Source organism: Cololabis saira, chromosome 13 (assembly GCF_033807715.1).
Source record: "Cololabis saira isolate AMF1-May2022 chromosome 13, fColSai1.1, whole genome shotgun sequence".
Taxonomy (NCBI): domain Eukaryota; kingdom Metazoa; phylum Chordata; class Actinopteri; order Beloniformes; family Belonidae; genus Cololabis; species Cololabis saira.
The window spans coordinates 25,583,202-25,598,511 of record NC_084599.1 but is presented as its reverse complement, the minus strand read 5'-3'; the positions used below and the strand labels follow the sequence as shown (position 1 = coordinate 25,598,511).

The 15,310-nt window shown below is 39.8% G+C and overlaps 1 protein-coding gene across 3 annotated transcripts in view; it reads left to right on the top strand.

Annotated features, from left to right (window-relative positions):
• Positions 1-15,310, top strand: part of LOC133458500 (arf-GAP with coiled-coil, ANK repeat and PH domain-containing protein 2-like) — a 55,350-nt gene that overhangs the window by 15,709 nt on the left and 24,331 nt on the right. For all 3 annotated transcript variants that reach the window (XM_061738458.1, XM_061738459.1, XM_061738457.1), the window contains exons 2-8: positions 803-860; positions 4,147-4,266; positions 5,046-5,099; positions 8,839-8,897; positions 9,954-10,137; positions 13,049-13,093; positions 13,169-13,264. In XM_061738458.1, coding sequence (XP_061594442.1) covers positions 803-860; positions 4,147-4,266; positions 5,046-5,099; positions 8,839-8,897; positions 9,954-10,137; positions 13,049-13,093; positions 13,169-13,264 — 616 coding nt within the window. The remainder of the gene's footprint in view (positions 1-802; positions 861-4,146; positions 4,267-5,045; positions 5,100-8,838; positions 8,898-9,953; positions 10,138-13,048; positions 13,094-13,168; positions 13,265-15,310) is intronic.

Below are 15,310 nucleotides of genomic sequence, written 5' to 3'. Positions count from 1 at the left end.
TGATGATACATGACAAACATAAAGTAACACTGTCACAAATTAGAAATGTAAAATGTGTGAAGAGTGTGTAAAAAAAAAAACAGTGTCTTCCTCTGTCTTTCACAATTCTAATCTCTTAATTGGTCCATTTTGCTGCTTTTAGAAGTGCTTTTCTCTAAAACACTATGATTTGGGGTTTTCTACTGCAACAGGGGCTCAGACTTTATGAGCTTTTTCCGGTATATTAAATTCTTGTCCACTCTCACTTTCCAACACTTACAAGGGTGTTGAACACAAGCTGATCTTGCTGTTATGGTGATTAGGTTAGCCGCTGTTTAAAATTTTTGTTTCAAGTGTTTTTTTTTTTTTAAAGAGATTTCTTATTTATCTTGTAATAATTCATCCATTATATATAATTAGAGGTGGGGTTATTTACTGTGTGCAATCAGCTACTTCCTGGTGTTTCATTCAGCCACAGCAGTGCATTTACCTGCATAGATTTCCATTTAAAAAAAAAAAAAAGCAAAGACCAAACACTAGATGGGATATTAGTGTATATCTTCTTCCCATCATGGTGTTCTGAAGCTTGTTGGTTGATCCTGTGGAGAACCAGTCTGTGCCTTGTCACTTTTTCAAGGGCAGGATGCCAGACCTGATTTCAGCCCTGTGGCCTGACCCAAAATGGTAGCGCTCACTTTGGCTGCGTCCAACGGTTTCTCTGTCTGCACATGCTTCTGTTAGTTCTCTGTAAGCGTATAAACTATGTACTGCAGTTGTAGTAGTGCTTAATTTTGTGGTTTTTTTTTGTTTTCCCTCCTCACAGAGCCACCATAGAGGAAGTGGAGGGGGATGTGTGTGAGTTGGAATCCAAGCTCGACAAAGTGAGTACCACCCAAGAACAACATCGCTTAACTGTTCGTTTGCTCCACTGTGTGAACTGTTACCTAGAGGCCATTCTGTAAGTGGAAAGGTGCATGTTCTAGTTTCCAGTGTATTCCCAGGTGAGTTTTTTGGTCCTGAAAAAAACTTAAATCCCTAAATATCTTTATATGCAGCATCTTCTGCAGTTAGACACCTTACTGGTATAGTTTCACAAACTGATGAGCTGTATGTTTAGAATTTTATTGTTGCCACTTTTTGCACAGGAATTGCTGTTAATTCGCTCTGGTGATCCCCTCTTCAGTCTTCCTCCACTCTCCAACTGTGCATTCACAGCGCAAGCTGAATAAAACACAGCACACTACAATAAATCCACTTTCTACCTTGTTGTTTCCGTGGGACACAGCAGTGCTGACCTCAGTTTCACTGATGCTGCTGAAAACAAACAGAAATGCATGACACAGGGGGAGACTTCAGCAGAGTTTGAGTAGCTAGCATCATTTAGTCTTCAGCTTGCTTGCCACTCAGCTGTAGGTTGCCTGGCATAAGCATTCTCAGAGAGGACCTGGAGGACACGCTTGGACAGCTTTTCCCTGTGGTGGACTGATTTGATCCTCTGTGGGGAATGTGTTTCCATCCTTGTGTCCCAGTTACACCTTTCCAAATTGCCAAATCCTGCAACACTCATTTTCTGTCACCACCTCCTACGGTGGACGGGGGCTGTAACGGTGGCAGAGCAAAGATTTATGCTTTTTTCACCACCATTGAATTCACACAGCACAGCATGGGGGAGTAAAGGCACTACTTAGTGGACTAAATTGGCAGTGTGAATGGGATTAATGATTTTACTGTTTTAACTGATTGTGTCATTCTCAGCACCACTTTGATCTAAATGCTAATTGTTACTCAAATAATCGTTAAGGTTTTGTTAATAGTTTTCTTTATCAAAATGATGTAGTCCTCTTAATGGTATTTTGTTCAAAGTTCTAATAAATGTCAACAAAGTTTATTTATTTTGGCCTAGAGAAATAACAGGAATATTTCTTTCCTGCCATTTAAAAAGAAGCAACCTAAAGTCAAACCTAAAGTATATTTAATGTTTAAATGTGTGATTTTATCCAAGTATTTCATTGTTTTACATCATATTATTGTCATTTCTGTACTTTGGTCCTTTGCTGTATCTCTGAGAATCATGTTTACTGATTCAGGCCCCTTTAAAGCTTTTAGTAGTTGTAAAAATAAATCTACAGTCATGTCCTAACAAAAGTCCTTCTGAAATCGATGTCTGTCAGGCAGGGCTTTTTAAAGACTGTGTCCGCCACATCTGCTTTTCCATTTAAAAATAAACAGACATTATGAGCACACTTTAATAATGATACTATTATAAGCGATTAGTACAAAGATACGCTTGGATTTATAAAGGCAGCTCCATTAAGTATTAGCTGACTGGCTGAAAGATTAGGAGATTTGGTCTTCTCCTTGTCAGACTGACCTGCTGAGTATGTGCAAAACTCCTGAGAAGGCTTTGGTTCCTTTTTGTTTAGCTTCACTGATAAATTTCACATGGGACTCCTGTTTCTAGTGCCAGTAAATTCCTTTTGGGTTTGTTTATTCTTGATAATATGCTAACCCTCAGTGAGCTAAACTCCTATTCACTATTGTTTCATTAATGTTCTAATTAAGTAAAACAAGGTAATAACCTAACAAGACAAAGGAGAGTTAGTCAATTGGTGCATCCTGTCCTGACGGCAAAAATCTTCCCCCTCCCAGTGGATCCCTGCAAATTATGGAAGTATGCTTCCAGGCTGAGTGCAAGACCTTGAGCTTAGAAGAACTCACTTCATTGTTCCTGGACTTACAGTGTAGAGTCCCACCCTCCTCCTCACCCCACCTCTGTGACTCAGCTCCGGTCTCACTTCCCCCCTTGCTGTGGAGAGGAAGAATCTGCCAGAGAGTGGGTGTGTTTGTGTGCTTGACTATGGCTGGGGTAGTGTGTATCTACAGTATCACCCAGGACTTTGGGTGGAGTCACTCCTGAAGAGACCAAAGTTCACTGGTGTTTCATGGCGCGTGCTATTTGCATGATCAGTCCATACAGACATGTTGAATACAAAATGATAAACACACTTTTAATTGTACCATTAAACCTGCCTTTTAAAAGAATTCAATAGATTTTGTATAAATAGTCGAAAGGCTCTACAGTCTTTGTCCTGTGTCTTATTGCCTAGTAAATATTATTTAGCTGCACTTAAGTTTCTTTGAAACACATTTAACAATAATTATTGACTCTTTTTATGTTAGAACACAATAGAAAAGTGAAATTTTTACCTTGTTTTTTTAACTGGGGTAGCGATAGAACAGAAGCAGTTTGGAAGCTGCTGTTAATTTACATTTTTAGATGTAAGAAGAAGAGGTATTTAGCTGCTTTGGCTGCCAATCCCCAGAGTCTGGCCCCATTTACACTTGGTATAATCAGTCTTCCTGAGCCATTTCACCAGAAGTGGACAGCTCTAAGTGGGTGTATTTACAATTGGCATTAGCTTGCATCTATACATGTGGTTTCAGTGATAATTTGTGATCATATCACACTCCTTCACCCTATATGCAGAAAAATAACTGCTTGATTTCCGCTTGCAAAGACCAAATGCATTGTTGTTTGTTTTTCTGCCCGTGAGAACCATAAATGCACTAAACCACTCGTCCTTGTTGTGTCAGCTCTTATGTAATACAGTTGTGTGAATGAGTACAGACTTTCAGCCTACACAGAAGACATCAGTTATGTAGGCAGCCCTTCACAGTGGCCCACGACACATTTACACTTCTAAAATAATGTGGACATGTTGCCCAGACCACCTCCAAAGGTGGGTTTAAGCGATCAAACCTCAATGTGTTCCCAAATGGATCCAAGGTGTTGTCACACCTGAACTTCAGGGTACATCCACTTGTGATCAGATCACTTGGTGACATGTTAATGCCATCCGTGTCATCTCGTATGTAGGAGTGTATAGACGGAGAAGGGTTACATTTTGATGTAACATCACATAACGCGGCATTATATTTGCTCCCAATGTGTCATCTGTTAATCACCCAAGAGAGGATAAGTAGGCACTAAGTATCTCATATTACAACGTTGATCCTTCACTCTCCAAACCACTTCTGTTTTTAATGAGAAAAAAACGAAATTATTATTGCTGCTTGTTTTATTTCATTAGTTTCCAATTATGTTTTTTTCCCACCATGAATCCCCCGTTTACATTTCTCTTTGCCTCTTTCTCTTTCATTCACTAGTTGGTGAAGTTGTGTATTGGGATGATTGATGCTGGAAAAACCTACAATGCAGCCAACAAGCAGTTTGTCAGCGGGATCCGGGAGCTTGCTCAACAGTCCACAAAAGATGAGGTCATTGAGGTAAACAAGAAATAATCTTGTGTCATCTCAGCTATAGGAAGTCTCATCTTTACCATAATGTTTTTGTTGTTTCCTCTTTTGCGTCTGTGGGGCAGAAGTTCTCTTAAAGTCTTTAAAGATGTACAAATGTGCCATTATCAGTAAAATGGAGACATGTGGAGACTGCATTTGTACATTTTACACTGTAAACATCTGATGTCATAATTTCTCCTAGATGTTAACATGTATTATTTTCTCTCTTGAATATTCTCATCCCTGATGACAATATCAGATTAATCTTAGTTTGTAATAGATAAGTACAAGTCTAAGCCTGTGCAGTACACTGGGCCTGTCAGAGGTCAGATGTTTTGTTTTCTCGTAGGATCTTGTGTGGTGAGACGAGCACTTCCTCTCAGTGTTTGTACATTTGGTTCCCTGCCTCGGCTTTCAGTTTGAAGTTTAGCCACTTCAACCAGCTCAACCACTCGTTTTAGAGAAATAAATAGACAGAAGAATCCCATTTACAAAGTAAAGGTCTTGACCCTAGTTTTTGGAGGGAAACCAACAGCTTTCAAAGCACCATTAATGCCCACTCCAGGCCAGTTTCCTTTCAGTCAGGCCTGAATAGTTTGTGTCAGTGCAGCATGTTTGCGGTGTGGCATTCAACAGGAGTTTAATTTCATCCCATTTGTGCATCTTAGTCCCATTTTTGTGCTTTTATTGTGTTCTTCCTCACCACAGCACATGGTCACTTCCTTTCTTCGCATTCCTTCATGGCTCTCCTCTTTTTCTGTTTACAGTCAAGTCTCACAAAGTTTGCAGAGAGCCTGCAGGAGATGATCAACTATCACACGGTAAGCCATTGGGAAAACGGATGTACTGACATTATTTTATTCCCTTTTACAGCTGGGCGATGACAAAATCCAGATGGTCTTAATAGTTGAGGGAAGCTATAACTATCAGTTTATATTCACCGCTGACGACGGCAGCAATTTAGCAGACAAAGCAAGTTTATGTCTTGAGTGGAAGGCTAATGTCTTGTGAAAAAGAAGCATAAGGAACATCTTTGAGGCCTAGCCTTTCTGGTTAGATATGAGGAAGTGGCTATAATTTGACACTGTGAAGCAGTGTGTTGCTTAAAGTGCGCCTGTCGGTGCACCAAACATTGCCCTCCATAAAAAAAGTGGTTAAAACAAAGCTATTTGGGTCAACTGCAAAAATTCCTTTTCTGTTTCCCCTGAACCATGACTAGAATTTAAACAAAGCTTTGGCATGAAGAACAAAATTAAAATGACATTTTCCAGCATGAAAAAAAACACAACAATCTATGCAACTGAATGCAGGGAGTAATTCTCTCGCTCGTAAAATCCAATCCCTGCACCCCATGTTGTGCAACACTGGAATTTATCTCTTGGAATAAATTATGCATCACTGGGGGAAGCGAGGTCATGGTCAATGTTTTATTATGTGGTTGTCATCCTTTATGCAGCTGAAATATCAGACCAACCATTCACAGTTCCAGACTAGTACATGTATTATCGTAACCTTACAGTATTGCACAGTATTGTAATGAGCTTCACTATCAGTTGCAGTAATAAATGATGATGGTGCTCCTCTCACGTATTTAAACTATGCAGGAAACCTAATTGGACAGATGTGATCAGGTGACTGCGTTCTCGTAGAGTCCCACACTGTTAGTCTTCCTACATGTCAGGCCTCACTATTACAAACTCGAATGCTAAGGGAACGTGCAAGATGAGCTCTTGCCCTGCAGCGACTCTTCATCCCTCAATGCCCTCGTCAAATCTTGTCTTCTCTTAGCTTTACATATCATCTCCACAGTTTCCAGCCAGCAACAGAGTCACTGTAATAACACACTGCTCAAGGGAGGAAAAAAACTACAAAACAGAATTGAGCCTTTTCAAAATAGAAAATTCTTAATATCTCCTGTTTTTCTTCTTTTTTTTTTCGTGTCAGATAAATATATTAAAGTAGATGACATCACATTGGACTGTTGTTGGTATTTCATAGATCAGTGTAATAAAAAAACAAACAACAAAAACAAAAAACCTATGTAACTGAAATGATAGTTTCAGTCATTCTTGAAGAACGTTGTCGTTCAAAAACTGGTCATCATCAAGTGGTTTTACATAACATGACGGACCCCCGACCTGTTTGGTTGGCCCCGCTGGCTTCACCATTGTGGAAGGGCTGGCTGATACAGGGCTGCCGTTGTGGTCATTGACCACATAAGGATTCCTCCTAAGGCTCCTCTGTTTGTTAATGACCTGACTTTAATTTCTTGCAATGCCACAGTCTGTCATTTTAGTAGTCAGCTGCATAATAAGGGAACCGATTTACAGCATCCTCAGCTCTGAAGATGAGGAGTTCTTCTGTTATCAGTAAATCCCACCCAGGTCCTGCCATCCCGCATCATTCTTTCCACATCAGACCTGACTCACGATTAAGTGTCCCTCGGAGACAGGTTATTGATGGGGCCAGCTCGACACCGACCCCTTGTCAGTTAACGTAAAAAGGACAGACGGCATGCTAAATTTGGGTATTAAACATGGGGTATCCAACAGAATGTAAGAGGGGCTTTTGACACCCTGACTCTGATCATTCATACTTCCTCCAGATCTGAACAATGTGTCTCTAAGAACAGGTGGGCCTTAAGGGGTTTTTCATACGCAGAACGATGTGACAGATTACTGAACAGAGTAAAACTACAGCCTTAACATTTTTTTACAATCATTAAAGGCTCCAGGAATTTTTAAAAACTGATAAAAATTCACCTGAGACACTCTTTTCTCAGTTTTTTTTTCTTCTTCTTGCGAAGGACAGCATGTTTAATCATTTTTATACAACTTAAAGCAGCACAATGTAACTTTCAGCTTTTGTTGAGTTTGGCGGCTCCTTTGGACAAAAGCGGTAGTGCTTTACCAGTAGTGTGGAAGGGTTCCTACCATGCTCCTCAAAGTTACATAGTGCCAGTGAAGGCGATACAGACCCCTCAGACCATGACAGAGGTTTCATTAAACCTGTTGTAAGTTGATGTACCATCACAATGACTCTGGAAATATTAGATTAAGGTGGAAAAGTTACATTGTGCTGCTTTAACTTCTTTCTCCTGAAGTTTGTGAAACTTGTGGCATTTGCAATATTCAACAACTTTCCAAAAAATGTGTTTACAATTAGAACCAACACTTAAAATGTCTTGTATGTTATTATTATTTACATTATTGTAGTCCGTTTTTCAGAAAGCTGTTGCTTGGGACATAATGGCAGTCCTAAGAACTTACTTTCCAATATGTCCTTTGTCAAGACAAGCAAATAAAAGTATTTTATATAGACTACTTTTTAGTTTGTATGTAGTGGTGTTATTTGGTTGTTGCGGTCCCAGTATTCCAGCTCTACGACCACAAAGGAGCATCACCATCTCTTCTTCCTTTGGAAGATTTGGGTGTTGCGTGTGTGCATGGGTTTATGTGTGTTTTTAACTAACTTTAACAGTGCTCATGAAAAATGAGTGGAATGTACAGTATATCGTTAATGGTTAACCATATATAGTAAAAGTGTCCAGTGAAAATTTCCCTGCACTCTCCGTGGTTCATTGACCTCTAATGGTACTCTGGCAGGAATCACTTCACATTTGAAGGTGCTTTTATTCTTTTTATTTATTCGTTTATAATAGTATAGCATTGTGAAAATTCGACATTGTTGCAGTCCTACTCTGACCAGAACTGTATGGCAGTTGAATCTGATTTGGACGTACTGTATCTGACAGATGCATCCAGCCGCATTGCTGCCTGTTCGGATTTAGATTAATTGACTGCTATGGAAGGTTTTTGGTCTTAAATCAGTTTGCAACACTGACAGGTTTAATCCTGGATATGAAAGAGGAGATGCCGCTTGTCTTCTAAAATCGTAAAAGAAATGTGGGATGAGAAGACCGCAGTGACTCAGCAGTTGGTCTTTACTCCCCAAGTCCTCTTATTAGCCTCTGGACTAGTCCGTAAAATCCTGCAAGAGCCAGTGTGAGAGTCTGCGACTGTTACTCATCAGTGGGGACTGACCACGTCAGCTGACTGATGGCTTTTGCCACTCAGCAGTCTTCCAGCACATGATCTGCTCACAGTGCTCAATCTGTTCGTCAGCGTTAGCCTCTTCTAGCCACACAGCCCATATTGTCTTACATTTTGCAACCAAGTTGTACAGAACTTATACTTAAAAGTCTACTTTTCTTTTTTCTTTTTGTGCTTGAAAGATCATTTTCAAGGAAGTCTGCATGTTAATACGGATATGACACACAAGGAAAAAGAAGCAAATGACATAATTTGTTGTGTACATGTCTTTATGAGGGGAGTTTACAAAGTCAGTGTTTGTGTAAATTTAGCTGCTTAATTGCACCCTGTGATGTTAACAAAAATCCTCAGGCAGAGAAGCTGAGAGCTGACTGGCCTAGAAGGGGAACAGATTTATCAGGGTGTTTTTTTTTCTTCTATTCACTATGTCATACTTTTTCTTATCTAACCAGACAGAATTCAACTTTAAATATGAATAAGGAACCACACTTGTTTTCTTTCTTCACAGATATTATTTGATCAGGCTCAGAGATCCATCAAGACCCAGCTGCAAACATTTGTGAAAGAGTGAGTACTTACTTTCCGAAGATGAACAAAACTGGTTGAGCAGTTTGTGCTTTTTTTTTTTAAGATTTTTTTTGGCTCTAGTGGCCCTTTATTCAAAGTGTACAGACAGGAAAGGGGTAGAGAGAGAGAGAGAGAGAATGGGGATGACATGCAGCAAAGGTGCACAGGCCGGGATTCAAACCTGCGACCACTGCAGGAGGACTGTAGCCTCAGTATATGAGCCGCTTGCTTAACCCACTGTGCCACCGAGCGGCTCAGTTTGTGCTTTTTTTTTAATGATAAACAAATACATTGGAGTAACTGCGTCCTTCATCTATGAGAATGTAGATTTGGATTATAGTCTTTTAACTATTGTTAAAAGTAGAAAACTTTTAGCACACCGGATATGCAGAAAGGTGCATCGGAGGAGGAAAGCTGCTGCCAATTTTAAAAATAAAACACACATTTTCTTCTCACCGTACTCGTGTATATTGGGCCAACGTTGGCCCAATAAACATGAGTACAGTGAGAAGGTGTGCGGGAGTTTTCTTTTTAAAACTATTGTTAAAAGAAAAGATTGCAGAAAATATTGACAGAACATAAAAGATGAATAAAAGAATAAGACGTAATATAAGCATAATTTCACAAATATGCATTTAATTTATAACGCATGATTTAAGCCTCTACTCAGAAATTCAGACAGCAGCTGCAGCTGTGTTTAATTTCATTATGCTGTAAGGTTCAGCTCCATCAGGGCTGAGCAGCCACATCAGCAGCACCTGATTCTTCCAAGACAAACCTTGGAAATACTCTGACTAGCTGTCTCATTGTGATCGGATTATTTAATCATTAAGGGGGATATATTTTGAAAAGAAAAACAAATTTTATTTTATCCTTTAGAGAATATATATTGGCTTGTCTGAAAACACTACCAACTCAGAAGTTAGCCTCTAAAGGAATTAGTCACCTAATGGAGTTATATTCAATACTCCTCCCTGCAACCGTTAACAAATTCTTACACAGTTAGGAATACGTGTATGATAGTAACTCTGTGAATCAACATTTCCTCCATGATAGTGACCTGCGGAAGTTCAAAGAAGCCAAGAAACAGTTTGATAAAGTGAGTGAGGAGAAGGAGGCTGCACTCATCAAGAATGCTCAGGCTCCCCGCAACAAGCAACATGAAGTGGAGGAGGCCACCAGCATCCTCACCGCCACACGCAAGTGCTTCCGACACATTGTCCTCGACTACGTCTTACAGGTACAAACGCTCACTGTTGGAACACGGTGTAAATTACAGACTCACCAGCTTCTGAGAGTTGATACATATTTATAGCAACAGATTGCTGACATGCATCTTTTAACCGAGAAGCTTAAAAAAAAAATTCAAAAAAGCTGAGCTGCACAGAGTCATTTACACAGCTTCTCTGGCTGATGTGGATGTGGAACTTCATATACTGTATCAGGCAGGAAGTGCTGATGCTGCAGAGAGAAGAGAAACTCATCTCTGTGTCATAAACTAAACAGTTTAACATATCGGTACAGGATTCAGCGAAAGTTGGTGCTCATACATAGCACATTGTTAATTACAGGAAAAACAGCATCACTTACAGTACATCAGCACCTACACGGGCGAATAGACAAAGTAATGATTAATTTCCTGTCTCATTATACCCTGGCAAGCATGTGTGATGGAGGTCACTGGAGTAGAAATGACTTGTATCTTGAGTATCATTTGAAAATTAGTGGATGAGGAAACAGATTAGAAAAAATAAGAAGCCAGCTTGGCTTTTTCCTGTTAAGATTAAAAAAAAAAATGTATTGGGTCCAACTTTTGTAAAGTAATCTTACTCCATCAGTATTAAGCATTTCATTGAATATATTTCACATACAACTTTCTTCTTTTCAAGATTTTCTTTTTTTGTTTCTTTTCAAATCTGAATAAATGTCTTGGACTCTGACCCTTTACCAGTGAAAAGTTCTTGTGTCATTGAATCCCGCCTTTAGTGTCCTCTGAGCCACTGCAGCTCCAATGAATGCTTTGTGGTTTCTGATAAAGCAGCTGCCAGACCTTTTGCAGAACCCGTCTCTAAAGGGACAGACAAAGCAGTCTGGGGACAGTTCTCCACAAAATCAGCTGGTGAATGAAGAGAAAACCAAAAGCAGGATTCAACAACAGTTTGCCTCTCTAGTGCGTAATTGTACTCTTCGTAAAAATGGGTCTGGCTCAGAGGAATTATTTGAATTATGATCATGCCTGTTAGTGTGCTTACAGGAAATTTTTAAAGTAGCAGCACGCTCAGCTGATTTAAATGAGTCCTTTGAAGTTTCACACTCGGTATATGCAGTCAGCACTTTGAATGAAAGCAGCGAACTGCTGCAGCCTGTGGCGAACACTTGAGATGGACTTTAGTTTGTTTTCATTTTTGTTTTCCTTTTTTTTTTTTTTGGTTTAGTCAAATTTTTGCTTAATTACACACTGTATAGCTTAAAGTGACATGGAGGAGAATGGAGAGTGAAGGAAATGTTGGCAAGAGGTTGACTCGACTTGCGTTCATGACATTTTAAGAATAGAGCATCTGTCTCTTTTTTATTGTTCTGTGCCATATAGATTCAGATGATAAACTGTTGAAGTTTGCCTGAAAAGACATTTCCATGATTAACGTATACTAACCTCCTAAGACCTGGCCTACACTTATGTCAACATCACATGTTTTGTTGTCTATGTGGTTATATTTCATTTCCTAACGGGAGCCCAAAGCAACAAGGAAAAAAAAATTACACCAGGTCTAAAGAGGTTAAAAAAAGTCTGACTTGCTCCTGACCCTTGTCATAGAAACCCCTTGCTGTGTTTTGAATGTAGAAAAGCAAAGGTTCTGATAATTTTTACCAAATATAAGTGATAGAATTGTGTAAATGAACAAGTGGGAAGAAAATATGGCACACACCGTATCTTTACTTTTAATTTTATCCTCATTAATCTTTCCACTTTGTACCTCACCAAAAGCATTACAGGGCTTTTCTATTATACCCATAAAACTTTATTGTGCTGAAATGAAGCTTCTTCTCCACCCTTAAAAGGGGGGAATTACCACAACTTAGCAAACAATTACCAGCTAATTGCTTGTAACTTTTGCTTGTGGCTGTTGTCTTGACCCCATGTGAATTGTACCAACATAATTACCATCATTTAAGGGCGCTGTTCCAGTCAAAACTACTACTGCCTGTAATCCAAAAAAGCCAAGGGCTTGTAAAACTTGTGAGGCATCAGTGATTGTGGCTTTGAGATGGAAAAATAAGCTTTCTTCCCAGGATGGGAGTTCACATGTCCATACAAAAACAAGTGCGGTCAAGTGTTGCTCTACAAACCGACTTACGACTTTCAATAATGAAATTATCGGAGGCCTTTTAAGATGGATTGAAGTCTTCATCTCTAATGTATTGAAATAGGGTGACCCTTTTTTCTTGACCACAAACAAACAAAACAAGGTCACTTCATGAGCACTACATGATGCAGTGTTCAGAGGCTGCCCTGCTTTTCCTGCAAGCCAAATGCATCACCACACCCAGTCTGTAACTTTGCTGTCGAAGAGCAGTTTTTGGCAACTGTCACTCCTGCTGGAGTGCATCAGCGTCTGTATTTAAAATGCACCACACATCTCTCTGCTTCAACAGTGACCTAAAATAACCTCCCCTTAGGCGAGACAGGCAGCAGAATAGTAATACGCCTGGACAAAAGAATGACTTTCAGAAAAATGAGAAGGCTTGAGGCTACGGCACAGCGGGACAGTGAGGATAATAGTTGAACTGGGCTTCAACTACAGTACATCTCGGGGTTTAATATCAGACAACGGGCTCCCCCTGGTGCTCGATTGACAAAACACTATCTGGAAAAGCCTGGGGAGATGTTCTGTGTAATTTCCAACCACGTGATTCACGCTCGTCAGCTTTCTTTAGTTTCCCCTTTTTCTTGACATTTTTTGTGATCTCTATTCCCCATCTGTCTGACTTTGTTTTTGTTTTTTTAATTCCCATCCTGAGCTTTACATTTAGTTTTTCTTTGTGGTGTTTTTCTCCTCTCAGTTATCTCCTGATACATTTAGGATGTGTTTGCCTGCTCTGGCTGCTGCATGTGTTCCTTCCTCTGACTGTTTTCTTATTGTTGTTTTCAGATAAACGTGCTGCAGTCCAAGAAAAGATCAGAAATCCTGAAATCAGTGAGTTTCCTTCTTACTCAAATGACATGGGTGTCATGTTTGCAGGGCTTTGACTAATCACTGTGTTTTTCCTAGATGCTGTCTTTCATGTATGCCCATCTGACGTTCTTCCACCAAGGTTATGACCTCTTCAGTGAGCTGCAGCCTCTCATGAAACAGCTGGGAGGACAGGTACAGGCCTCTTTCTACACGCACATATAGCTCAGATTATCCTTATGCTTTACACCACTTGGGTTTTTGGTCAGGAAGTGCTGTGTAAAAACTCGTTGCTTCTTTCATAACTTCCTTTTTTCTATTTTTGAATTAATCCTTCACATAAAAATGTATACAACTTGGTCACTGGCATCGCTTGGACTGTTGCGGAAACACATAATAAACTAATGAAATATAAACAAACATGACGCTATTTTGAGAGTGGCTGCGGAATAGCTGATTGCTGAGTTTCCATAACAGCGCTATCTCAAGTAGAAACGCGTTTTATTTTGTTTGACAATCAAATAATATAGTTTGAAGAAAGAAGGTGATGCCTTTTAGAAAAAGCTCTTGATTCTATTTTTAGTTAGTTAGTAGTTGCTTTGCAGTGAGTTGACACTGACTGGGAGCAGTACCAGCAGGTGATGGTGAGGTGTACTATCAAGTTTCTTTCCCCTTGCTGATATGAAATGAAATGTTTGATAATCACTAGATATCTTTGCTCCTGAAGGAAACATGTTTACATTCTTTTTTCTATTCAAATGTCTTTGTAACAAAACTCCCAAGTATTTCATGTATATACACATGAGGGTTGCTATCTTTTTTGTCGAATGAGTTATCAGGCGAGGTGTGTGTGTGTCTATGTGCATCCTCTGACAAACAAGAGTCTTCCCTTAGACCCAAACACATCCCGAATGTGACTTTAAGATTATTATCATGGTGGAGCTGCTGCACAAGTCGCCAGGAACGAGGAAAGAAAACAGTCGGAGGGTTTTCCCCACTGGAGGACTCACAGAGTTGACAGTGAGCTGAGCGAACACAGAAAAGACACAGGATTGATGTTTAGTGTTGTGAATTTTAAAGAGGTGACCCTGAGGCTGAAGCAGAAGTACAGGCTAGTATTCTGAGCAGAGCATGCGGGACCAGAGAAGATAAACGAGTTCAGAGTCAGGACTTGAGGTGTTCACATCTGAGGAGGGAAGTGCTGATTGTAAGCAATTTTTTTTTCCTTTTTCTGGTGACTTTTTAACTAAGACAAAAAGGGAACTGCAAAGTGTTTATTTTATTTGAAAAGAAGCCATTTTTCTGGAAGCCATAATGGAAACGTTGGAGCAGCAGTCCTCTGAATTGGATTCGAGCGAAGAAGGACGTTTCTTTCCCTTTCATTCTGAAACTGGAAACATCAGATGTTGCTGATACCTCGACAGTGACAGAAAAAAGTGAAGCATTTCCACCGGACCGCGTTTATTTATTCATTTTTTTCTTTTTAAAAGCAGATTTCAGAAAAGGAGAAATGACAGAACATAATCTTTTCAAAGCAAAGAGAGACTGAGGCAGGCCAGAAAGGCATGGACTGTACGACTCAAAAAGCTGAAGGCAAAAAAAAAAAGCAAGTACTTGTGATGAAGAAAGGAGAGAATTGGAAAAGACAAGTCTTATAACCCAAACCCTGAAGAGGGAGGGGGAAAAAAAGAGAGGGTTGGTTTCAAGCTGGCGAACAACTGGAGTAAAACTCTGCTGTGGATTAGAAATCTGTCACACTGAATTTGGAGCAGAGCAAAACCAAGAGGAGAGACGGATCAGACGCCAAGCTGTGGGAAGCAGAAAACAAGGAGATTGTGCTTTCTATCTTTTCTTCTGTCCATCATGAAGCTAAAGAAGGTGGAGAGGCTGTGTCGGGAGGTGTGGAGGAGCTGTCAACAGGTCTGGTAATATGACATGATGTCTGTAACCAATCAGAAATTGATAAAGGGTAGGAATACTTCCCACCAACAAGAACCTTGTGTATTTTGGTCTTTAACGACTCCTGGTTTGGGTTTTGAAGACGAAAGCTTTCTCCCTTGATGTGGAGTGAAAGTGATGAACAGCATGGTTGGGCTTTGTTTGGTAGCAGGAGATAAGAAAAATTAAATTAACCAGTAACCTTTACAAATTCAAGATAAAAAAGGGATGGTGAGAAGAAAACAGGAAAAATCGTCAGATAAGATAAACCAAGAATTTTGTTGCAGTAAGTTGCAGTAGTGG